This window comes from Giraffa tippelskirchi, chromosome 6 (genome assembly GCF_054371585.1).
Source record: "Giraffa tippelskirchi isolate mGirTip1 chromosome 6, T2T-mGirTip1v1.2.pri, whole genome shotgun sequence".
Classification (NCBI taxonomy): Eukaryota; Metazoa; Chordata; class Mammalia; order Artiodactyla; family Giraffidae; genus Giraffa; species Giraffa tippelskirchi.
In genome coordinates this window covers 104,842,779-104,869,068 of record NC_137280.1, presented here as the reverse complement: position 1 = coordinate 104,869,068, position 26,290 = coordinate 104,842,779, and the positions used below count along the sequence as shown (strand labels likewise).

Genomic DNA, 26,290 nt, shown 5'->3' with positions numbered 1-26,290 from the left:
TAAGATGTCCTAAAGGGTATACACTTCAGAGATTCTCCAGTAACTGGCTGAGGGTCTGAGGTTAACAGTCTCCTTCTGAATCACTGAAGATAAATGTGCAGTCAATATAATTTTAACTGGCTCACTGCATTTCTGCTTCTTTGAAAACTAACCCCTCTCCCCCAACCAACTCCATTCCTCTAATCCCCTAATTGGGTCATTTGTTCCACTATCAACTCAAAACTTAACATTTTTAGAACTCTCACTGAATGTATAATGCCTTTTAGTCACCCTACCAACCGGAGGTCTCGGGGAAGAAATGAGAACATGGCACTAGTGCTTTTGCAAAGAAGACTGTCACAGCTCCGGTTTATGGCCTCCCAACCTGTCTGCCCTTGAGTATTCGAAGACTTCTTGAACTCAAAGCACCTTTTGCATGCTTGTTTATTGCAGTCACCCCAGTTCCAGATTCAGAGAGAGTCCAGTCTATGCCACCGATCTCAACGCTGGTTCATCTGCTCTTACAGCATTCACCCTATACAGGTTTGTCTTAACTAGAAAGCTTTTCATATTCTAAAGAATGACTGGGTCTTCTCCTGAGGCTGTAGAACGTGGTGGAAAGCCGTCTTCCTTGGCTCTGTTCAAACAAGTCGGTCTCTGCTGCTACTCAGGAGAAATAAGACACATTCAGTGTTCTCCGCTGTCGGCTTGTGACTTCCTTCAAAAGTTGCCTGTCAACGTGGATATCAAGAAGACATCAACGTGACAACATACAAACGGTGCAGATGTACAAGTGAGCCCCTGAAGGGCTGGCAGGAATAGGCTGCCCACTGAGCCAGAAGAACATGTGGTACCGCCTCTGACGCACCGCAAGTGCTGGGACTTTTTTTTTTCTTGTTAAGAAATATGGAGTTGAAAATGACATTTGGGGGTATTTTTGTAAAAATATTTGGTGAATATTAAATTCTTTAAAAACATTTCCTGCTATAAGCCGAACTGAGTTCCCACATTTCAGTCAAAACCTCAAACTGACAAGCAAATGTTTATTTTCCTTTTAGCATATTTTTAAAATAATTGGTTATATTCATACAGACACACATCAACAAACACAGACATAGAACTAGGCAAGGCTGATCATTTTAGCTAAGACTCTCTGGAAATCCAGAAAGAACCTACAGTCACTTTATTTAGACTGGACCCCAGGTTCTCTAGAAGTATAATAGGACTAATTATAGGAGTTTTCCATATAAATGAGATGCTAATTACATGTTGGCAGAGCAATGTAAAGTTCCCTGGGCAAAAGTGTTTAATTGTTCAGGCTTGCCAAACATGGCATGTGTCATGTAGAGGAAACAGCCATACTTCTTACACCTGAGGACTGCAATACTATGAAAGTGTCTCAAAAATATGTTTGAGTCAGAAGGCATCATTAGGAAATGAATATATATATACCTATATATACCTATATATACCTATATATACATATATACATATTTATATACCTATATATATATATATACCTATGTATACATATATATAGGTGTGGTGAGTACATAATTGCTCGATTTACAACCCAATTATAAGCAATTATCAAATGAGCAATAAGGGTCTTGCCTACCTTGCATCACTTTTTATCCACCCCAGCCTTGGGTCCGGAGAAGGCAATGGCACCCCACTCCAGTACTCCTGCCTGGAAAATCTCATGGACGGAGGGGCTGGTAGGCTGCAATCCATGGAGTCGCTAAGAGTTGGACAAGACTGAGCAACTTCACTTTCACTTTTCACTTTCATACATTGGAGAGGGAAATGGCAACCCACTCCAGTGTTCTTGCCTGGAGAATCCCAGGGATGGGGGAGCCTGGTGGACTGCCGTCTATGGGGTCCCACAGAGTCGGACACGACTGAAGCGACTTAGTAGCAGCAGCAGCCTTGGGTCTCCCCACTGTTACATCAGACTTTGCTGGATATTCTGCAATTGTGCCCATGAGCTTAATTTCCCCAACTCTGCCAAGAAAGGCTTTTTTTTGAAACCTGCATTATTCCTTTTCCCTACAGCTTATTTTGCTTTTGCCTGGGAAATATTAACCAAACTTATTTGAGAACAGAAGGCCTGGGTACATATGGGACTGCTTTGGTAGACATCACTTTTAAAAACTACCTCAATAGTTCTTCTTCCTGTAGCCTCTATACACAGAGGTGACCAAGGGAAGAGGCCATGGGAGGAAATAGATGCCTGGAGATAGAGGGCAGGGCAGAGTCGGGGTGTGCCACAGAGAAATCCACAAACTGCTGGGATACAACATATGACAAATGATACGTTACCAACAAACCATGCAGTGCAAAGCTTTCTCTATAAAGACCCTATCCTTTGTCGATCTTTATTCTGAAAGAGCAGAACCCAAAAGAAAGATGTTTGCAGAGACAGAAACACAAGTGATTTCAGTTCCTCCCAGTTCAGAATGGATGCTTGACAGACTAATTTTCTCCCCTGGGTGTTTGAATTCCTCAGATCTAAAAGTCTCTTTAACTTCTTTCACTGGGGGGAAAAAAAGCTGTAAAATGTCATGCTAGACATAAGCAGGAGTGAAATCTAAAGCTCGCTACATCCAGAGCAGAGCCTCAGCCGCAAGCCCTCCTGGGCACACCACTTCACAACCTGCCTTCTCAGGCTAGACCATTTTGACATTCACTACATGAGGAAGGTCCTATTCCCTTTTCTGTCTAGGACAGGACCCTGGATATTGGCACTACAAGCTACGCATGTTACTTAAAATCTCATGACTTTTGTCATCAAAATGTCACTGAGCCCAAAGTTGGGACAGGTAACCAAAGAGGGGCTCCACTGGGCTGTGAACCAGTACCACCTGTTGGGAAAGTGGTTAAGCAGTTACTATCTGCTAGTGTATTAAAAATGCCTGTGTGCGTTGACTCGGCAATTCTCCTTGAAAACTGCTGCTAGCCTAATAACTGCAAATCCATAAAACAATACAAAAACTTCATGCACAAAGATGACAGTTATCTAAGGAGTTGAAGGCAGTGTGAATAGTTACCATGAGAGAAATTTAGATATTTTGTGTCCATTCCACATAATATTTTATAGCAATGAAAAATGCATTTGAGAAAGTATTTTAATAACATCAGAAATGCTTATCTTGTAATGTTAAGATTAAAAGAAGAGAAATGAATATTCAAAAGTGTATACTACCAAATGACCTCCATTTTGACATTTAACATTTTAACATTTAATAAAAATGTTTATTAAAAAAGCTAAGAAAGAAATTAACAAACTGAAGTCTTGTCTGAACAATGAGATCATAGATGACTTTTTCTTCTGTATTTTTTCTCCCCCAAATGTCTTATAATGTATTTCTTTAAAAATAATTTAAAAAATCAAAACCATATTGAAGATATAAATGACTGAAGGGAAGAAGCACGCCAAATAGTTTGTTTCTCCTTTTTTGTGGAGATTAGTCTAATAATAGCAAAGCTGGAAGCTGAAATATAATAAAATATTGTCAGATTTTATAACAGCTTAAAAAAGCCAGTAACAAAGTAGATTTCTAGAACTTTATTTTCCAGATTGTGTAGGCCAAACTTAATTTAAAAGTAACATATTCCTGAGTAGAAAGCGACACTATTCAAACTTAAACAGGTATCGAGACCAGATCACTTTGTTCTGTGAATTTATTCAACATTCAACAAATATGTATGGTGTATTACTCCGTGCCAGGTGCTGGGGATCCAACAGTGAACAAAACAGATGGGGTTTGTGCACGAAGGAAGCTTATGGCATAGTGGGGCTGAAAGGGATGGTTTGTATACAGCAATCCAGCTAAGGCTGATTCAATGACTCCTGCCAAAATGAGATGCTAGACCTACAGACAATCTCCTATCACTCCATGCTTAAAAATAAAAACTCCAGCTACTATTATCAAATTTAATCCTTCTCTCCAAAGAGCACTTTGTAAGATACTCAGGAACTTTTGGGCAGTGACAGAAATCCAGAACACCTAGGAGGAGGTTTGAAGAGGCAAGGGCTCAAAGTCCAACCGCTGTGGGTTCAAATTCCCTCACCAGGTGAATCCCTAAGTCTCCTCTTTTAAAATATAATGAGTAAGGTCACTTTGGATTTTGTCCTAAGCACTAAAGGAAATCACTGGGAAAGCATGCCCAGGATGACGTCTGGCACAGAAAAAGTGCTCAACAAAAAATCCTTCCTCTTCTCCATGAAACAGATATATTTACACATAAAAGACAACAGAAAATCAGGTAAGGACAAAGGAGTAAAAGTCAGTGAAATGAGGGACTAGGGTAAGTGGGAGTGACTGCTAATGGGCATGGGGTTTCTTGGAGCGTAATGAAAACATTCTAGAATTAATTGTGGTGATAGCTGCACAACACTGTATACACTAAAAAAATCCACTAAGTTGTACACTTTAAATAGATGGATTGTATATTATGTGAATTATATCTCAATGAAACTGCTTTTTTAAATGTATTTTTTAAAAGTCAGTGGAACCTTTTAATACATATGCCCAGATGGGCCAACAGCTATTCTTTGCAACCCATGAGACTGAGTGAATTTTGTAATTAGAAAATAATATCTTCAGTTCCAAGTCACTATAATGTTAAGACTCACATTTTCTTACTAACTCCTTCACAGGGAAAAGATACACAAGCATACTGGATAATACCACACACACAACTCTTAAAAGACAACTTCTTAAATCTTTTACTGTATATACTTCAGTCCTAAGAAAAGTTCAGCTTAAAATAGTTTACATTCTGTATTCACATACAAGACTAAATTTAGATACAATATCAACCAATCAAAAGGGGAAACAAATTGCCTGCAATACAGTGAGTTTGAAACTTACCACTTCATTACTTAACACCTAATGTCACCACCAAAATACATATTAAAATAACACAAAAGAACAAATGTTTGGTTCAAAGACATTATGTTAAATCTTACCTAATAGGCACTTATTTTTCACATTGACAAGAGGTGAACTGACTGTGTTATAGCTTTCTAGCAACACACAATCACTCATCATATCCAAATTTTCTCATTATATCATTAGGAAAGCATAAAACAGATCCAAGAAAGCATAAAGCAAAAAACCCAGGAAAATGGCACAGACAAGGCTTCCCTGCTCCCATCCTTACTCCCTCCTTCTGTCAACACATCTTTACTGAGCACCTACTATGTGAAGACCTCGTCTCCATCTCTACCTTCTGTATTTTTCTGAAAATATTAGTTTTCAGTTCAGTTCAGTTCAGTCACTCAGTCCTGTCCAACTCTCTGCGACCCCATGAATCGCAGCACGCCAGGCCTCGCTGTGCATCACCAACCCCCAGGGTTTACCCAAACAAATGTCCATCAAGTCGATGATGCCATCCAGCCATCTCATCCTCTGTTGTCCCCTTCTCCTCCTGCCTTCAATCTTTCCCAGCATCAGGATCTTTTCTAATGAGTCAACTCTTCGCATGAGGTGGCCAAAGTATTGGAGTTTCAGCTTCAACATCAGACCTTCCAATGAACACCCAGGACTGATCTCCTTTAGGATGGACTGGTTGGATCTCCCTGAAGTCCAAGGGTCTCTCAAGAGTCTTCCCCAACATCACAGTTCAAAAGCATCAATTCTTCAGCACTCAGCTTTCTTCACAGTCCAACTCTCACATCCATACATGACTACTGGAAAAACCATGGCCTTGACTAGACGGACCTTTGTTGGCAAAGTAATGTCTCTGCTTTTTAATATGCTATCTAGGTTGGTCATAACTTTCCTTCCAAGGAGTAAGCGTCTTTTAATATTAGTTTTAGAAATCTTAAAAAAAAAATGTGATATGAGCTTTGTAGTTGTTTATAATATACGCCATCAAACAATTTCATTTTATTAAAAATTTTTTCGCCACTGTAAACAGAATAATCAGAGAAAATAAAGATGGCATATAGTTCAGCAAGGGTTTCCCCAGGTGGCTCAGCGATAGAGTCTGCATGCCAAGCAGGAGATGCAGGTTTGATCTCTGGGTTGGGAAAATCCCCTGGAGAAGGAAATGGCAACCCACTCCAGTATTCTTGCCTGGGAAATCCCATGGTCATAACCTGGCAGGGTACAGTCCATGACGTTGCAAAGAGTTGAACATGACTTAGCAACTAAACCACCACCATCATGATAAAGCAAATATACGGATCTGATTTTCTATTTGGGTTGCCTTTTGCATGTGAAAGAAAGCAGCACTTGTACATTTTGGAAAATGCATCCTTTGAGCTGCTCTACCACCAATGGTGATGTATCTTAAGAAACAATCCACAATTTCATCGGCAACCCCCACAGCGAGATGGCCCAGGAATGTGAGGGTTTGAGTGGAAGCAACTAGTAGGTCTTTCAGCCCCTCAAGCCCTCTGAGAAGTTTATGCTGAGGATCACATTTGGACCCTTTTTCTCATCTAGTGATTAAACAACTATGCTCACCTACCAAACTTACACCCTGGGGGCTGTTTTATCTCCATTGAGTAAGGTACTGACAGGGAGCATGGCCATCAGCCATCTTAAAGTTCCCCCTCACTGCACAACTATAATCATCAACTGATATGGCAGGTAATGAAATGCAGAAGTGAAAGTGGGCATCTTACTCCGCTTGTGAGTCAAAGCTGAATTTATAAAATCACTGGGAACTATCTCAAGAAATAGTAATGTTTAAATCATTAAAGTACTAGACCAACTCTGTGCTCAATTACTAAAAATACAAAGTAAGCTTGGATTAATACTTAATCTCATGAGTCAAAATTTAAAAAATGTTCTCTTTTCAAAAAGGTTGGCAAGTAAACACTGCAGAATACAAATAACAATACCAAACATAAGCTCCATTGTCAATTATGTGGGATCATCTGCTTTTTAATAAATTAGCTTGAGACCCCCTCCCCTGAACATAAAAACACTATCTTTTTTGTGACTTTGGAGATGCAGAAAAAGCAGAAGTATTTAAGAACATCTCTGATGGTTTAAAAGAGAATCATCTACTTCTCTAATTAAAACATTAATTCCCAAGATCACTTTCTTCAGAAAACATATCAAACATCAGGCGAAGGACCTGATATAAGCAAGCATTTTTCCTCTTACACTAGGTGTTTTCTCATAAAAGACAAGAAAGTGAAGTCGTTCAGTTGTGTCCGACTCTTTGCGATCCCATGGACTGTAGCCTACCAGGCTCCTCTGTCCATGGAATTTTCCAGGCAAAAATACTGGAGTGGGCTGCCATTTCCTTTCCCAGGAGATCTTCCCAACCCAGGGATTGAACCCAGGTCTCCCAAAGACGCTTTACCATCTGAGCCACCAGGGAAGTCTCTTTTCTCATAAGTCATCATTTGTATTCCTATTATCCCCTCTGAAAACTCTCAATGTTTTCTGAGTACAATCTTTCATTTGCTACTTTTATCAACTTTCCTTAATATCTTGGGTTTCTGAACTATTTCAAAAACAACTCAGCAGACCACACAGAAATGAAGTGACAGCATCTGGCTTACTGGAGAAAGAAACTAAGGTCTGCCTCACTGTATTCATGACTTAAGATGAGTGATACACCAGTTAATTGTTCATTAAGCCCTTCACAACCTCTGTGGGGTTCATGTTAAGGATCAAAGCTGGGCCCTCTTTCTCATTAGCACCGTCATTAAACAGCTATGCTCACCGGTCACACTACAACACCCTGATAGACATTATCCACCCTGTGAGGTACACGGGGCAGGTGTTTCTGTCCATTTCGTACCTGAGAAAATGAGGTAATGATGCATGTGACTTCCTTAGAGGGAAAGCATCAAGCAGCATGCAAAGGGCCAGGACATCCCCTCTCCCCTGAGACAATGGTTCTCATAATCGTTTACACATTAGAAACCCCTGGGGAGAGTTGGCAAAAAATACCAGTGGCCGGTCACCAAATTGCCAGCCCAGACTAAGGAGACTCCTGGGCATCAGTGTGGTTTAAAAGCTCTCCAGGTGACTCACAGGCACAAAGTTGAGAACCACTGATATATAACCTTCAGTTGTTTAAAAGGCCTTCACTGACAAATAACCGGTTTGCTTTCTCTCACTTCCTTTTCCTCAGGACAGAATGGCAAAGCCATGGTAAACGACAGTCATAACAATGAACAGTGGACCCAGCTGAACCAAGTATGTTCTCAGGGAGGGAAAAAAAACACAATAAGAAACAGGATTCAATCAGAATCAAAAGGGAAATACAGTCTCCAAATCTAAAAAAACCAAGCTCAACATACATGTATTTATACAAAATGCTGTACACACCATGTTTTGTTTGTTTTTCCCTCCCCAAAAGAGCAAATTTTCAAACAAATAACTATACATTGGCATGTGTGTCCCAAATGTCAGGAATGAAATGCTAAGGAAATCCTTTCTAACATCTGCGAGTGATTTTGTACAATACGTCATTGCTCCTATGCATTCACCTTAAAGAAGAAAGATCAGAGTAGAGTAACTATACATCCAAATGCAGTAATAATTTTTCTCTCCTATTAAGCATGATCTGAAACCCACTAATTATTTCCAGAGGGAACTTCTCTCCTAACACTTTATTCCTGAGTACAGTTTCTGGCAGTAACACAATCGGCAAAGTCTATGATTAAAAGAATCCTCCTCGAATGAAGAATTCCAAGCACAAGAAACCATAAGGTACCTAGTGGGGATGTCATATTTCAGTTATGCTGCTCCTACCATCTTCCAATGAAATCACAAGAACACTTGATATTCCCCCAAAGACTGCAAATGGGGCCTTTTAAAATTTCTGGGATCTTAGAACAAGCACATACAAACTTCACACATGGGTGAATGCACATAAATTGGGTTTGTGAAAAACACTACCAGTGATACAATATCTTCAAAATGAAAATACCAAGGAAGAGATTTTATTCAACTCAATCTGTAACATTAGTCAAAGGCAACTGACAGTTTTACAAGGGCTCAACCTGAAGCTCTCTGTTAGTGAAACCTCCTACTAGAAAAAACGAGGCTTACTTTCCCTTCACTTCTCCCCAAATCCATCTCTTTTAGCTCTGTCAAATAACTGGCTCCAAATGTGTTTGTTCCGCTTCTCTCTTTGTTTTTCCCAAAAGGGAAAAATTAATGGTCAAGTGGGTTTAATTTTTAAATTGGTGCAAGAGTTTTAAACACACCGTACCAAAGAAAACCTAAAAAAGTGCAAATGGAATGCTCTTGAAAATGGTTACACATTAAACACACATCTTATGACCCAGGCCTCTACTAAGGCAAGTTCTTAAGTTCTATGGAGGTCAGAAGTTTAGTTTATTCAGCAAGAATAACTCTATTAACAGCTCCATCTCCTTCTTGTCACCACAGTAAACATCCACACATTCCAAATCCTGGAAAATGTGAGGCAATTCAGAGGTGGCTGGAGCTGTGGAAGACTCCACTACTCTGCCTGAGACACTTCTAAAACTATCTGTCTGCCATCTGAAGGAAGTCACCCACGGGGATTCAGGGATCACAGAGGAACAGAGAAGGCACACTGGACTCAGGAGATGGATTTTCAGAGAACAGCAAGGAACTGGGGAGGCTTTATGCATATCACTTCTAAATAATAATGATGTTGAAAGCCCTTTAAACGTATGCCCAGAGCATCAGAATTTCTAATCAACATGTATACTGCTATTGTTTTCAAACACAGATTTTCTTTTTTCTAAATAATCCCATCTTCTACTAAAGTGAAAAGTGAAAGTGAAGTCACTCAGTCATGTCGGACTTTTTGCGACCACATGGACTGTAGCCTACCAGGCTTCTCCATCCATGGGATTTTCCAGGCAAGAGCGCCGGAGGCACTGGAGTGGGTTGCCATTTCCTTCTCCAGGGGATCTTCCCGACTCAGGGATCAACCCCAGGTCTCCTGCATTGCAGGCGGACGCTTTACCCTCTGAGCCACCAGGGAAGCCCATCTTTTACTAAAGGCCAAGGTTAAAAGTAAAAAATCAGCAGACTCCTAAGCAAAGTGAAAAAAAGAAACACCTAAACCTAGAGCTGTTTCAGAAACACAAACCTTCTGGATTTTTAATTTAACTTTACAGCATCTGCCATGCAGGAAGGTCACACTGCAGGAACCTGTCCTATCCCACAATGAAATAAATAAAATCATGATGCACTATAAACTGACAGGCGCTAAGTCACAGCTAGGAAAATGGAAGACAGTGCTTCACCCTAAGGAGTCAGTTATCCAAGTACAAGATAATCTGACTTTCAACTTGATGTAAATTAATCCTTACCCTTTTCAAATCTTTTTTATACCTGAAAATCAGCACCTCCACTAATTAATCTTAATAACGTCTTGAAGTCTTTTCTATGTTTTCTCATGGAGATGCCAGTCTGAAGCCCTTATCCATCACTTCTGCTCTAGGAAAAAAAATCTAAGGGAAGATGAACTGTACACAGCCCAGAGGCAACGAAGGAGAAGCCAGCTCCCCACGTGGACCCCCTGCACTGGGCGGGGTCTGAACAGACCAGCAACAGGACAGATGCTTAATTCCAGCTCCTCTGACACCAATTCCTCCCACTGTGGTTGTGTAGTACTGATTTAAGTGGCTTTCCAGTTTAAGGTACAAAGAGGGAGAAGACGCAAAACCTCCCACGTTTTTAAAACCAAGAGTAAATTTTAACTGTCAGCTCTATTTGAGCAAATGAGAGAGCTCTCCGGATCTGCTGCTTTCATTCCCACTCATGGCTGCTTCCTACAGAATTCCATCTTGATTTTTCCTTAGTGATGCTATCTACCAAATTTTCCATCTAATGATGAAATCCATCCTAGAAGAAGAGTAAACTCAATGTAATATGTAGAATTCAAAGATTTTCCTTAGAAGTTTTGTTTTTCCGTCTTGAAAGAGCCTTAGCTATTTTTTGCCTTCTCACAGTTATGCTTACACCTGTCGCCTGATTTTCAGTCATTTTTACTCTCATTCCCTAGTTTGTCACCATTCTTAACTACTTTCTCCCAACCATTTCTTTCCCAGCGATTACCCCCAATATATTGTCCTTTCCCATCCACTCAGCCTCTTCGGCATGTATTTTACTTCCTCTCCTTTGAGTTTCAGCCCCCAATTGTCCCCCTTGATACAGAGGAATCTATTGATTTTGCATCTCAGGTCCTTCTTGTTACCTTTATCCTTGCTCTGAACTCCTCTCCTAAAAGACAATGATACTGATAAGGGTCACCTCCTCACTCTTGACCAATCTAGCTCAGAGGAAAAACATTTCCCCTATGTTTTTTACTTTCCTTTGGTCCCCTGGTGTACCCTGGGGCATGCTTCTTCCCCATGGCAAGAAGCACTCCGCCGTGGAGCAGTGGAGAGCTCTCTCCTTCATATTTAGCTTGTATTAATTATCTACTGGCCTCTGTCAAGGACACTGGCCATATGAAACATGCTATACTTGATGATCATGTACTATGAGATGTGGCCAATCATGTCTGGATCCACTGTCAGTATGACACACATCTGATGTGTATTTCCAATAAGAATGAGAGATTCACCCAATCTATTTCTCTTGCACCTTGGGTCTCATAACTAATGGACAGCACTTGCCAGAGGGCCTGCTGAATTAGGGGACCAGGAAGGTGCTATGTCTCCAGCCAGAGAAAAGAACTGACTGACTCAACTGGGGCTTACACCTTTGACCTTGGCTTCATTAACTCTGAGCAACAAGTGGCCACCGTCAAATCACAGCAATGGCCCTTGCTAAATGTAGGAACACTGGCTTGATTCAGAAGGTAAATATAAGCCTCAACAACACAAAAACAACCACCTCAAGACAGATCAGTTGGCAAACCAAGAACAAAACAAACTTGAGATCTGTTGCCCGTTCTAATTTTCATGATACCTCCTAGGAGAAAGGGTAACCTTCAGCCTGCTTCTCAGAGTCCTTCCAAGGTAAAGCACTTAAAGTGGAGAACCACTTAGGCAGACACCAGACTGCTCCTGAATGAATGTAAAAGCAGCCATGAACAAAAAGAGAAACATAGCTCTTATTTCAACAAAAATCAAGAGTGCATAGCAACCACTTTTCTTTCCTCTCTGAATACCACAAAGCAAATTCCCATTACAGGGAGACACAGAGACATCACAGGGAAGAGGACATGGGGGAATAGATAATAATAAATTGTATTTACCTTCTTCTGTTTCATGCCACACGATCCCTTCCAAATTCACACTGGTTCCGGGTTCACAGGGCCCAAGACACTCTGGCTCTGTCACTACTCCAACTTCACACGTATTGACACCCACGGAACGAGTCCGAACCAAAAGCTGTTCAACTGGTGCTGCAATATTGGATGAAGATGGGGAAAAGTAGGAGGGCAGAAGCTGAGGCGTGAGACTGCTGGCAATCGGCGGTGGTGGCGCTGGCACTGTAAACAGGGGGTCAACCTGAAAGACAGACAGGCTTACTGCAGTGGTGCTATGTGCTTGGAGCTCTTTTCAATGCAATCTGTTTACATCACTTCCAGAATACATCACCATTCCAAATTCTATTTGCAATTATAATATGCTTTGAGTGTTTTAATGGTGCCAAAATACAAAGTAGAAGAGAAATAAGCATTTTCGTTTTTCATGACACACAAAGTAAACATTGGAGCTCTAGCTTCTTGGGTTACAGACAGGCCTTTGGGGTCCTCATAAATTCACCAATTGACAATCTTTAGCCTCAAGAGATGTGAAGGAAATATGCTTTGCAAAATGAAGACTATTTCCCACTTGTCATGAAACTGTATTTTCAACATAACAACATTTCCAAAGGAGAAACTCCAATAAATATCCATATAGGCATCAGTGGACATCTTAGCATAAGAGATGGATTAAAATTGTTTTCAAAGTACTTTATAAACCATAATGAATTCAATCACTACTAAAATAGATTAACTTACTCTGCTGAACATATAAAATCATAAACTTGATTACACACACAGAAACACAGAAACTGGATATTATTAGCATGTATTAGGCATAAACTTTTAACTAAGTGTTCTACTGCAAAGTTTGACAGCATTCATAGAAATGGAGAAATACCCATAAATGCATGTACTCAACAGAATCTGAGCTCCTCCATGCACAAGTCCTTTAGTGCTTCAACTTGTAAAGATCCCTGATGAGTTTGATCAGGACTCGGCAACTCTATGTTCAGGAAAGAGAAATGTCAGCCAAAACGAGACCCTGTGGTACAACTGCTCCCTTGCACCCCAATCCTGAGGACAACAGCAAAGATGTCCTTCACCACAAAAAATGTAGGAGTCAGGCCATTAACGAAACCAAAAGCTACGTATGTACTAAGTAGGAAGGTCACCAACAGACTCATCCACTCCTTCCACCCATTGTAACAACTGTTATGACTGCTACAGAATAGCTCTGGCCCTGCTGACCGGTTGTCACATATGGAAGAGCCAAACGCACAACATCTCCGCACAGGATTCCAGATCACCTGTGTCCTCAGGCTGCACACAGACGTCACTGACATACAAGAGATGATACTTTATATGTCTTGTCAGTTGGGCTGACACAGGAGATATGTAACAAGGACACAGAGAAAGCTCTTCTGGTAAAATTCTATCTTAGTCTGTTCATATATTCTCAGTTAACATTTGTAAGAAATCAACATTTGATACAGACATAATAGTGCATAGATTTTGTTCTTTTTTAAAAAAACACACACACGCAGAGTGTTTTTCAAGAGAAGTCATATGAGGAAGTGTGCTCCTCCTTCAACAGCTGAAGCAGTCATCTGTGTGGGCTTCTTGTTCATATGACTGGAGGAACTATTTCTACAGTTTGCATTTCACTAAAATGATACAGCGACGTTCACTTGCCTGAGTGATCCAAGATGCGACAGAACAGCCCTTCATCCAACTGCACGCTAAAGAAAGTTAATTTCCTGCTCTCCAAGCTGCCATAAAACTCCTTTTGCTCCATGCTTTTTATTGTTCTTCATTCTTGATCACAGAGCCCGAGAAAGGAAAGCATTTAACAGCCTCAAGCCCCAGATCTGGTGATTTATGCTTTCGTGTAAATGCAGCTTAATGTGGATCAAAGTTCGCACTGATAGTTTCTATTTTAAAACTGAGCTGACAAATGAAGAAAGGGGTTCAGAGGAAGAAAATTTAAGGGGGGTGGGGGAAGCCAGTGCAACCCTGTAGTCTTTATTACAACTAAAGGATTGCATGAGACTGAAGTCACTTTCTAGAATTTAAAAGAGGAAAAAAAAAAAAGACCAAAGAAAATTATAAACCAGCTACTGCACACTTTTTTGCATGATTCCCAACAAACTCTTAATTTGTATAGTTGTAAATTGACTGTAATTTGGTGCGACACATGTAAACTGAAAAAAAAAAACGGAACAACATTCTCACAACAGTCTTCATATCCTTAATCAACAGCATACATTAATTCTAAAAGAACAAATACAATTTCAGTTAGATAAACAAGAAGATCGAATAAAAAAAAAGAGATGAGGTGTCTCAGAGAGTACCAACTCTCTGATTTTGAAGCATAGGAGGCCGTGGGAAAACATGTACAAAAGAAGTTGTAGGGATGGGGTGAGTGGACAACAGGACTTAGGCCCAACCTCCCACACTAAGTAAGCTGTGACTTGTGACAGTCATTTAACCTCACTGAGGCCCATGTTCCTCAACTGGAAAATTTATTTTCTTGCCTTCTAATAGTGATGATGAATCCCATCACAACAGAATTTCTAGATTAAATCTCTTATTTCAGTATAACGCTGCTTATGAATATATTTGCATGGAAATGACATACATACTCACATACTTTTTAGGATATTTATGTAATTCCAAAGATGAAGCTTCCAAAGAATCTAGATGGCTTGATGGGAGAGGCCATGGTATCCTAGGCCTACTGGCAAGTTAACTGTGTTTATTTCCATTAACACAGCTCAAAAGCAATGAAAAGAGTTCAGTTGATATATATAGAAGGGATCTTGGAGCCCTGTGCACACTTGTTTTAAAATGAGAAAACTAAGATTCAGAGAAGTTTGACTATAAATATGAACATAATCATAAACAGTCCCCCAATGTAATAACAGTCTAAAACTCTTAAACTTGATAGGAAAACTCAACAGGTTATATGGTTTTATAGGTTAAGCTCTTTGACTTACACAAGCGAATTTCTCTTAGTTTTTCCACTGAACTCGCTTCCTCAATGCAGTCAAAACCCCCATTCCCTTAGGTCTCGATTATCATTATGAGAATAGAAAAGCAAACTTTTCTCCCTTGGGATTTCAGAATTTGGAGTGGAAAACAAAGACCATCCTTGAGCCAAGGGCTCTTCTCCCCCAGAGCTTACCAACTGGAAAGGGGGTGGGGAATTACAGCCACTCTCAGAGGAGTTTTAGTTGGCAAGTATGCCGGTTTTAAAAACATTTTCTTTTTTGCCAACACAAAAAATTAGTGAAAAGTCTGAATTTCCACTCTCTCCTAACGTAATAATTGGATCATGCGCTATGCTGAGCCCACACTGCTCGTGGCATCAACTGACAGGGCTGAGCTTCCCTCAGCCTGCAGTGACCTGCCCAGGCATAAGCCACTGAGTTTGCATTTCCAGCTTTTTGAGACAACCACAGAATGTTCTAGCTAGGAGGTCATCTAACCCAGCTTACTCATTCTAGAGAAAACCAGGGCCCATATCTGTGCAAGGGCAATAATTTATCTCTAGTGGCAGCCCAGGTGAACATAGAAGAGCACCATCCTCTAAGAAGGACCTTTATAAAGGGGTTCAACATACACTGGGAGGTAAAAAGAGGGATGGGGGAAATAATTTAGAGATTGATCATTTCTTTGCGCTAGTGAACACCCCCAGTGGGACGTGTTCTCTCAAAAAAGGAATTGGTTCTTGTGTATTTCATGGTGTCTAATACACAGCCATGTGACACTACACACAAGGCAGGGTTTTGAAAGTTGTTTTTGCCTTATACAAAAGGTCAACTTCCACTGTCCCCTGATTTCTCAAGTCATTCACTCCTACACTGAAACACAATCCTCTTCACCCAGTGAGGCTCTTTAAGAGCAGCAACAGTTCCTACGAGAGTGTCTGGAAAGGAGGCAATGTACACCTGTACTTGGGTAGTGACAAACCTCAGGTTGCTCTGGGTTCAAATTCTGACCCTGGAGGTACTTGCTTGCATGGGATTCTGAGCAAATGACCTGGCTATTCTAAGGTTCAGTGTCTGGATCTAAGAAATGGGAGTAAGAATAATGATCATCCGCATGGGGTCGCAGTGAAGACTCAATGAGACAACTCATGCCCAGTGAAAGCTTGGCATAGCGCTTAGCTCAGTAAACAACAGCTTAGGAAAAGGAAAAAAAAAATCCCTGGTCTGATATTACAGTTCTCTAACCCCGCATGCACTCTTACAAAGCTCTTTTTTATATCCTACTATGTTTAACATAAATCTATAATCCTCTCCAAATGCATGGTTAAGTGCGGTTAAAGTGTGTTAAAAGTATAAGAAAAAGGGCTTAACCCTGAGAAGCTCAGCCTGAGGAAATACTGCTCCTTTCATACACTGGCATCTGGCAGTTGTCCACCAGCTTAATCCAGCCCCATTTTACAGCAGGCTCTGATGAGTCCTCCATTTCTGCAGAATCTCCTTCCACTCATCTCTTGCTGGACCTCTTTTTTTGTGTGTTTCCTTTTATTCACCTCAAATTGATCACGTGTCCACCCAATAAATAATTACTAACACACCTGCTGTGTGCCAAGTGCCACTAGCAAGAGTGGGCAAGACTGCAGCAGTAATCAAATGGTCATACAAATCCAGCAAAACCACAAGTGTCGCTGCAGCACTTCATGTAAGGGGCTCTCCAGGGTGACCTGAGTGTGAAAACCAGCATGTAGAAGACAGTGCGGGGCAGAGATCAGCCTCTGTAGCTGGAGTCCATGTCAACCTTTAGCAACAGAACCCTGGGCAAGTTGCCTGATCTTTCTGGGACTCAGTAGCTTCGTCTGTAAAATGGAAACACCACCTGACTACTAAGGTGACTACTACCCAAGATCACACAAAACGACGTTAGCCCAGGGCATGCAGTATGGAATAGCCCTCAATAAATAAATGCTACTGCCATCGTCAATATGATTATTATTATCACATATACACCTGAGACCTAAACTGAAAAGAAAATGCTAGGTGGTTTAGCCCTTTAAAAGCCAAATGCTAGGATATGCTACTAAGAGTAGCAGTTATAAATACCTTTCGGGAGGGACATACCCTAAAAGAGTATTCCTACCATCTTCCATTTAAAAATCGGTGGGGAATTATTAGTCAAATGATACCAATAACTGGAATAAAAGAGCAGGAGGGAGAAATGGCCGGTTTTAGCAATGGTTCCTTTGTCAAAGCTCTTTTCTGTTATCCTGACGGAACACTGACGGGACACTGATGTAATCTACCAGAGCCTGAGAGAGGAAAGCAGCCATCTCTAGTGGAAGGAAAAAAAAAGACCCATAAGTCTAACAGCTGGTGGTGGCAGCCTGTCAAACTGAGGAAAGTTAATGTCAAGAACAGACGCGCGGCAGTCTCTCGCTGTTATTTTTGCATGATTATTCCCAGGTGTTGGCGCACACTGAGCAGTAGCCTGGCTATTTATCACTCGAGAGAGCCTAAGAGCATGGGAGTGGGGGAGCAGAGAGGGGAGAGAGGGGCGGGGAAGAAAAGGTTATTTACACAGATAGCGGCACTTAGGGTGAGTAATCAGAGGACCGGGGGTGGGTGGAATAGTCTGCAGAGAGATCCTGGCAATATTTTCTCTGTTCACCTTATTTCAAGAGCTTCCTGAGTGCCGACGAGCAAGGAAGGCTCCAATGCTGGAGCGTGGCGGGCAGCAGCTTTGCACCACTCGGGCACGGGCTGTGGCCCCTGGTGATGGTTTCCAGCACCTGGAAACTGACAAGTGAGGAGAGGTCAGCTGGGCAGGGCTGACCCAACAAAGGGACAGTCAGGTTGGCTCTACTGCGGGGACGGCTAGCACTGCCAGACAGACGGAAAGTTCACCATCAGGAAACAGGCAAGCCTGAAGGAAAGATTACTTCCCCCATTCCGGGGCAGGTCTGAACCTTCACTGGGGAACTTGCCTGGGTTTCTTCCATCTGTTGCCACAAATCTCCATGCTCATCTTGCTCTTAACCCCTCAATCCTGGGATTCTCGGGTCGCCAACAACCAGAGCGGGAATGGTGTTTTATTTTGTTCAGAGTCAATATTTTTACATTCTGTGAGCACACCAGGGCACGATTACTTAATGCTCACGTTTTCTCCATATCCTGGTATTTGGCTGTTTTATGAGATTGCCCACAGTCACCCCTTTAATTTAAAAAGCATTAGACAGAGACGGCACTCCATGTAAGGGAAATCACAGCTCTATAAAGGTGACCACTGGCGCAGTCCATCACTTTGCATTTTAACTACCCTTTCTGCCAGACATCGTTGCTTCATTAGTAAAGCAAGGGAAGCTTAAAAAATGGTTTCCTTAAGCACCAATCTTTTCCCCAAAATGATTCGTCAAGGGTGAATTTTCATCCTTGTCGGACAAAATTGGAACAACTGCATTTCAGTATTCCTAATTCTGTCTTTCCTACATGGAGTGCAGGCTTTTCCTTCTAGAAACCGTGATCAGGGCAAAGCATGCTCTACAGCTTGCTGCTAAACAACAAGGGCAAACTCCTTCTAAGGGCCTACTGTACACCAGGCCCCAGAGGTTTTCTGTCTCCTCTGACACTCATAACACCCCATTTTATAGAAACAGAAACTGAAGATCTCAGAGAATGAGCTCCTTACCCAGAGAGCTGAAATTCAAAGCCAAACCTCTCTGACTTCAAAGTCTCTGGGCTTTCTTGCAAAACTAGTAACAATATCAGTCACTACCGTTTAACACTTATTACACAGGAGGGATGGTACTGTGCATTCTCTCATTCAGTCTTCACAAGGTTGTGACTGAAAGTACTTAACAGATGAGGAATAAGGAACTTAAACTGAAAAGGTCACTTAGGGTCAGTGGCTGAGCCAGAATCTGAACTCACATTGATCAAACAGCAAAAGAAACTCTTCTCAATGTAAAAGAGAGCGCAAGGTAGAAAGAAACCTACCTCCCCAGGTAATTTCTGACCCTTTTCTGCATGTTAGAAGCCACGCATCTGATTATTTTCTCAACTCCTAGTTCAGGATGGTGCATTTTGGTGTGCCCAAGCAAATACCGCAATTCCTTCAGAAACCTCAACTACAAAACCTTGCAGAAACCATAGCTCAGGTTTTGTTTTGCTGTTGTTATTGTTTTAAATCATCTGACTCCAAAAGCAACAGCTATGTACAATGACTGGGAATCATACTATTATTTTCACTTTCTCATTCCTAGGTATAAAGACCAGAGACCAAATAAAAAGCCAAAGTTCTAGCTGCTCACATGCTTTTAAAGGCTTAGCCACTGAACAGGTAGGGCTCAGCCTTGGGATGGACCAGGGCTCCAGTTCCAAGGCCAGTGGGGTCAAGATGAATGTTTCCATTTCCAACCAGGACTCCAGTCCTGCTGAAGTCACAGAATGCCAGCCCAGGGTCTCTGTGATGCTGCATGGGGGTGGTGGTCAAGGGAAGGTCACTGACTGTTAAGTGTATTATTCAAGAAGCAACTCCATGTGCAGGTCACAAGGCAGAGGCACAGACAGGCCAGCCACAGATGTAAAGTATATTTTAAACAACAGTGACGATTTTTAACTTCATGCTCTAGCGCGACAATTTTTCAAAGCAAAAGACAAGGTACTGAGTATGGAAAGACAGAGTATAATTAAACTACCCTGGACTTGATGTCTTAAGCTTTCTGGTTGTTTTGAAGCCAAACCAAAATCTCTCCTAGAAGGCCCTCCCCCAGCTGTGCCAGGTTCCATGGGAAAATGAAACTGGTGGAGGTAGAGGGGACATAGGGACTCAGCCTTGGGTACTTTCCATCAACCATAGCAGTTGTTACACACTCAGCCTCATCTGTGTTCTTTGTGGGGGGAGGGAGGGGAACCAATCCTGTCATATTCCTGAGCCACAGATTCTTCATCTGTGACACTACTCAGCTACCTAAGCACGCTTTAAATAGCAGTAAATGACCAGTGTTTTCCTATCTTGTTCGTAAGGCTTCTCTGATTTCCTCTCATCCTGCCTACTTCCAAAGACACCTTAAAAAAACAAAATTAAGCCACAAAGAAAGGAGGATGTGGTAAAAGTACTTTAAAAGAAAAATTTTAAAAAGTCTATCTTCTTGGATTAATTCTTTTCCCTTTATTTTGTACAAAACTAAACCCCTGTGTATACCTCAGATATGCAGATGACACCACCCTTATGCCAGAAAGCGAAGAAAAACTAAAGAGCCTCTTGATGAAAGTGAAAGAGGAGAGTGAAAAAGTTGGCTTCAAACTCAACATTCAGAAAACAAAGATCATGGCATACAGTCCCATCACTTCATGGCTAATAGATGGGGAAACAGTGGAAATAGTGGCTGACTTTATTTTGGGGGGCTCCAAAATCACTGCAGATGGTGACTGCAGCCATGAAATTAAAAGACGCTCGCTCCTTGGAAGAAAAGTATGACCAATCTAGACAGCATATTAAAAAGCAGAGACATTACTTTGCCGACAAGAGTCCATCTAGTCAAAGCTATGGTTTTTCCAGTAGTCATGTATGGATGTGAGAGTTGGACTATAAAGAAAGCTGAGCGCCAAAGAATTGATGCTTTTGAACTGTGGTGTCAGAGAAGACTCTTGAGAGTCCCTTGGACTGCAAGGAGATCCAACCAGTCCATCCTAAAGGAGATCAGTGCTGAATATTCATTGGGAGGACTGATGCTGATGCTGAAACTCCAACATTCTGGCCACCTGATGCGAAGAACTGACTCATTTGAAAAGACCCTGATGCTGGGAAAGACTGAAGGCGGGAGAATGGGACGACAGAGGATGAGATGGTGGATGGCATCACTGACTCAATGGACATAAGTTTGTGTAAGCTCCGGGGGTTGGTGATGGACAAGGAAGCCTGGCATGCTGCAGTCCATGGGGTCGCAAAGAGTTGGACACGATTGAGCAACTGAACTGAACTGAAACCCCTGTAAAGTTCCACATCAATCCCGTTTCTTGTAATTAGATCTGGCCCTTGGTCCTAAAGAGTGGAATTTTTAAAAAAGAAGTCCAGAGGTAAAACTCTGGATTTTGCTTCACGTGGGTCCACCTGCATCAGCAAGCAAATCAATTTCAAAACCTCTGATTATTGAGTATCTCTGCAGATAATTGGCCATTAAAGCACTGCCTGTCTTCACATGACCCCAATTTCTCCTCGAAATTAATAAAAGGTTGGAGGTCTCTAATCCTCAACTATCTCAGGACACAGACATGATTCAATGAAGGGGTTAAGGAGGGGAAATGAAAGAAAGAAAAGCCTGTTGGGAGTGGGGGGGGATAAGCACCTTATTCCTAATCCTCTAACCAACAGCACTTCTTTATAGTAGAAAATCTCTACTGCAACCACCTAAACATAGTCTTTTCAAGGAATATTTTGGACATTTAAACTATAAACACAATACATGCTGGTCATAACAAGTTCAATGGCAAGGAGTCAAACCTTATGAGAACTAAGATGCTTTATAGAAAGAGTCAAAGCCCCTTTCCACAGCAGGGTGGGCCAGTTGTCACTTCTTGCCCCATATACTATTTTGGTACCATTTCCTCCCTGAAAAAACTAAAGACTACTCACATAAGTTCAGGTCTAGGACACTCAGCATCAACCTCTTATCTCTCATCCTTCCTTTCATAACTCCCAAACACTGATTCAAAGGAGCCATCACTCTCTTAACGCAAGCTTTAAAATTTTAATTTTATATCAAATCAAACAACTCAGTAAAGCTCTCCATAGCTCATCACAGAGATGGATGGTTACAGACAGAAAATCAAGAAGCTCCCCAGCCATCTTCATACCCATCTTTAAGGACACCTTGGAGACACTTTTTTTTTTTTTTAACATTCATTCTTATTTTGGCTCTATGAAAAGGCAAGAGTGGGCTTTCTCATCTGATTCTGTAAACTAAAGAAACTAAATTCTTAAGAGGTAAGTTACCTCTCAAGGTCAGGAGTTGTGGCTCAGTGGTAAAGAATTTGCCCTTCAGTGCAGGAGATGTGGGTTTGATCCCTGGGTGGGGAAGATCCCTTGAAGGAGGAAATGGCAACCTGCTCCAGTATTCTTGCTTGGAAAATTCCATGGACAGAGAAGTCTGGCGGGCCACAGTCCAAGGGGGCCACAAAGATTCAGACACAACTGAGCACAACAGCAAGGTCAGGAGCCAAACAAGAGGCCACAGGCTATCCCAGTGAGGGCTGCTGTGCCCTCCACCAAGCTCTGTACCGTAACTCAAACTTTCAAAGTTCTCTTCTCACAGAACCTCCCCCACCCCCACAAAAATGTTTCCCACAGGCCCAGAATTCTGTTTTCCCTCCTGAGAACAGAGCAGACTTTAAAAGCCCAACAGGTCATTCTCCAGGAAGAGCCTCTCTTCTAACAGTTTCCTATATATGCATCCTTCTAGAAATTTAATCCATATAAAAAAATGCAAGGCGATGTGGAGGAATCGGTTTTCATTTTATACCCTCTGTGTTTGCATGAATTTTAGCATAAACAAATACTACTTTCACATTTTTAAAAAAATTTTAATAAAAAGATGCTAAGCCATTCCACTCAGAATAAAAGGAAACAAATGCTAATGTAGAAGAGAGAGGGCACAGGATTGAGACTATGATTTCAATTCCTGTGTAGAGGTCCTGAAATTAACAAGCCAAGGTGTGTGTGAAGACCAACTGCGTGTGAAGGGAGGTGGTGTATTGACCCTGTGTCCTCCGCTTTACAAGGGCTGCTGACTGAAGCCCCCTCACCATTGGGGAAGTTGTTTTCTCATCTAAAAAGTTTTTGCCAGGTGCTACCATTTGCGAAGTGTTTCTCCATGGGCAACCCACTCCAGTACTCTTGCCTGGAGAATCCCATGGACGGAGGAGCCTGGTGGGCTACAGTCCATGGGGTCACAAAGACTCGGACACGACTGAGTGACTTCACTTTCACTTTCACTTTCTCCATGAGCCCTAGAGGGCCCTTGAGGCTGCCGGGGGGACTAGCAGTGGCCACAGAGCAGCTTGGGGTCAGCATGGGTGGTCAGTCAGGCTCAGGGCATCATGGGAGCACAAAGGGGTGCGGTAAGGAGAGTGCAAGGTGGATCTGAAGGAACTGCAGGAGTAAGGCTGGGTAAGGGTGGGAGACATGGACAGAGATGAGCAACGCTGGACAGTACAGTGAGTTAAGGAGCTTGGGGGTCAGGAGGAAGATAGAACATTAAGGCTGGAGAGACAGAGGGCTCATGAAGAGCGCAGGACAGACTAAGAATGTTGGGGGATGACTGCAAAGGTAGAAGAGCATGCTGAGGATATTAAAGCAGGGGCATGGGAGGATGGATAGTTTCTCTGGCAAAACCGAAGCTGTGGGAGAACAGATGTGAGAGGGTTGAAACTAGAGGAAGGAAGGAGGGAAGGAGGGCAGCTGAAGCCACTGGAGTCCTTCACGGAAGAGGTGGCAGATGTGGTGGGGGTGGGGAAGAGAGGAATCTCAAATACCAGTCCCAGGTTTCTGTGTGAGCGGGCGAGGGCATCGTTCCCTGGGATGGAGAGGATGGGTGGGGAGTGGTGTGGCGATGTCTATCATGCAGATGGACAGAATGGTGTAAAGCTCAAGAGAATTATCTAGACTAGAGAGGGTTCACTGGCACAGAGAAAGTGGTGAAGCCAGCAGAGTGGACAAGATGGCTCAGGGAACCTGTGAAAAGTACAAAGAGAAAGGGCAACAACCTTTCTCCCTGACATCAATGTGGAGTAAGAGAGGAGGAGGCATGGCTGTTGAGGTTGCAGCAAATCAGGAGAGAGCTGAGTGACCACAACCAAAGGAGAGAGGCTCCGAGGTCACCATGGTCTGGGAGGTCTGGTGGCTGACAACCACAGGGCAGTCAAGGGAAGATATAATGCGGATCTTTGGGGAGCTGGTTAAGGGTCCCCCCCTTCCCTCTACCCACCAGAAGAGCAAGACTGCTAGCTTTTTAAAGGCAAGCCCTGAATTTTACCCTGACAGCTACTGGCAGCCCCAGAGAGTGGCCCCTATGCCCTCTGGAACCTTCTGTTTCAATCCAAGTAAAGAAATAATGACTCAACACCATGGCTGAAGCCACCCTTCTTCCATGAGATGACTTGACCTGTGAGAACCCAGACTCCCCCGCCAAATGCCAATTCCTGCAGCCCTTCCGTGTCACCAGCAGCCAAGAAGGTAATGAGGCCTGCACTTCAGGAGACTATCACAAAACCAGTAGTCATCTTGAATATGCTTTTTTCAGACTGCCTCCACCTGATGCTACCCTACCCAGAGTGATGTCCTACAGGGTCCAAGGCTCATTCCCTTGAGAATAGGTGCTGGACCCTAAATAAACTCACTAGTATTCCTATCTTCCTACATTGGTACCCTAAAATCATGTCCCCCTCATTCTGTATGTTACTGTTCCCAGCCTGCAAATCCTGATTCCCCCCTTCCTCCCATGTGAATGCCTTGCCTTTCCAGTCTCCAGGGAATGAGCCTCTACAAAGGGAAGAATATCAGCAGTTTACCCTGCTTGGGATGGCTTTGGTCCGCAGTCTAGTTCAAGGGGTCAGCACACAAAGGCCAGAGGGCCAAATCAGGCCCAACTGCCAATATCTTGTACACCCCCACAAGCTAAGCACGTTTTTCACAAATGATATTTTACAATCAGTTTAATGATAGCAACCACTAACTTTGAATCCACAGTAAGTGAAATGTTATCACCACCCCCTATAAAAAGAGAATTCCATTCTTCTAATTAGTAGACCTGTATTACAAACAGAGTGCACTCAATTACTATCATTAGATTTTAATTTTTGTCAACTGAAAAAAATCTGTAGAGACTGTTTCCTCTCCCTGGTCATGTAAGGACCTACATACTACCCCATGATACTGCAACTGGTTCCACAAAGTTAAACTATGTACTATGGACTCTTTACTGAAAAAGTTTGCTAGTTTAATGGGAAATACTGATCCTTTAAGTAGCTCATTTAGGTTCACCAGTGGATTCTAATGAATGTTACCAGGGAGAGGAAGAGATATTGGGAGGGGGTGTGGGGGGTGTTGAAAAAAGAGCAAGAAGGAAGTATAAAGCAGGAAAGTATAAGTATAAGCAGGAAAAAGTATAGGAATATGATGAAGTAAGCACACAGATTCATTTATGAATGAGGAAAAAGACAAAAAAATTTAATGTACTACTACACTTAGCTCTCCCACCAAAAATCAGAAATCACAGCCCACAAAAGAGACAGGAGGTATACTTCAATTCTAACTTAAGCAGTTGTGACTTTAAAAACTCAATAAATATTTATTGAGTATCTCTCTATTATGACAGCTTGGCACTAATATAAGGATAACCAAGACAGCTAAGATTCCTACCTAGACACACAAGACAAGTTTTTTTGAAATAACAACATTGTTGATAAATTATACCTCTCTGTTCCTATAAGAATGGAGGAATGTTAAAAATCCCACATAACTGTAACGTGTTTTTGGTCACATTTTTAATCTTAACAACTAGGATATTTTAGCTTAACTTTCTCTTAAATGAATGAATGAGATGAAATTATCATTCTCAAATACATTTGGTTGGGAGCTAGAAATGAATCAAGCAATCTCAGAAATCTGAGTTCTCTATGCAGAAGTCTAGTAATGAATGGTTCAACTAAGACTGTCAGTTCCAGAAGCTACTTCTCACAGAATATCACAACAGACAGGTCAACATCTCATGCCAAGCATCCTACTAACACTTCTGAACTCGGTAAGAGCTTGCATATTACAGATAAGTCTCTGTGTTTAACTCTCAGATCATTTACAAACTAGTAGCATCATTTTACAATTTCACTGAACTCTGCTAAGCCTCAGTTTCCTTACCTATAAAGTAGGAGTCACAGCATACAATGTTGCCAACTTGTATTTAATATAATGGACACACGAAATGAGGTCACTCAAATCAAGCCCTTATCATCCCCATCCTGTAGTAAGCCCGCACACAGTGTGAGTAGTCCCTGTCATCCTCACATACAGTTTCCATCAAAACCTCAAAAGCAATGTTTTCAGGACTTGTTCAATGTGTCACATGCCTAAACCAACACATTAAAAACCTGCT

The 26,290-nt window shown here is 41.9% G+C and overlaps 1 protein-coding gene across 1 annotated transcript in view; it reads right to left on the bottom strand.

The window, feature by feature from the left end:
• ZNF608 (zinc finger protein 608) overlaps nt 1-26,290 on the bottom strand; it is a 104,489-nt gene that overhangs the window by 46,631 nt on the left and 31,568 nt on the right. Inside the window, exon 3 of the mRNA XM_081499020.1 lies at nt 12,166-12,421. Coding sequence (XP_081355146.1) covers nt 12,166-12,421 — 256 coding nt within the window. The remainder of the gene's footprint in view (nt 1-12,165; nt 12,422-26,290) is intronic.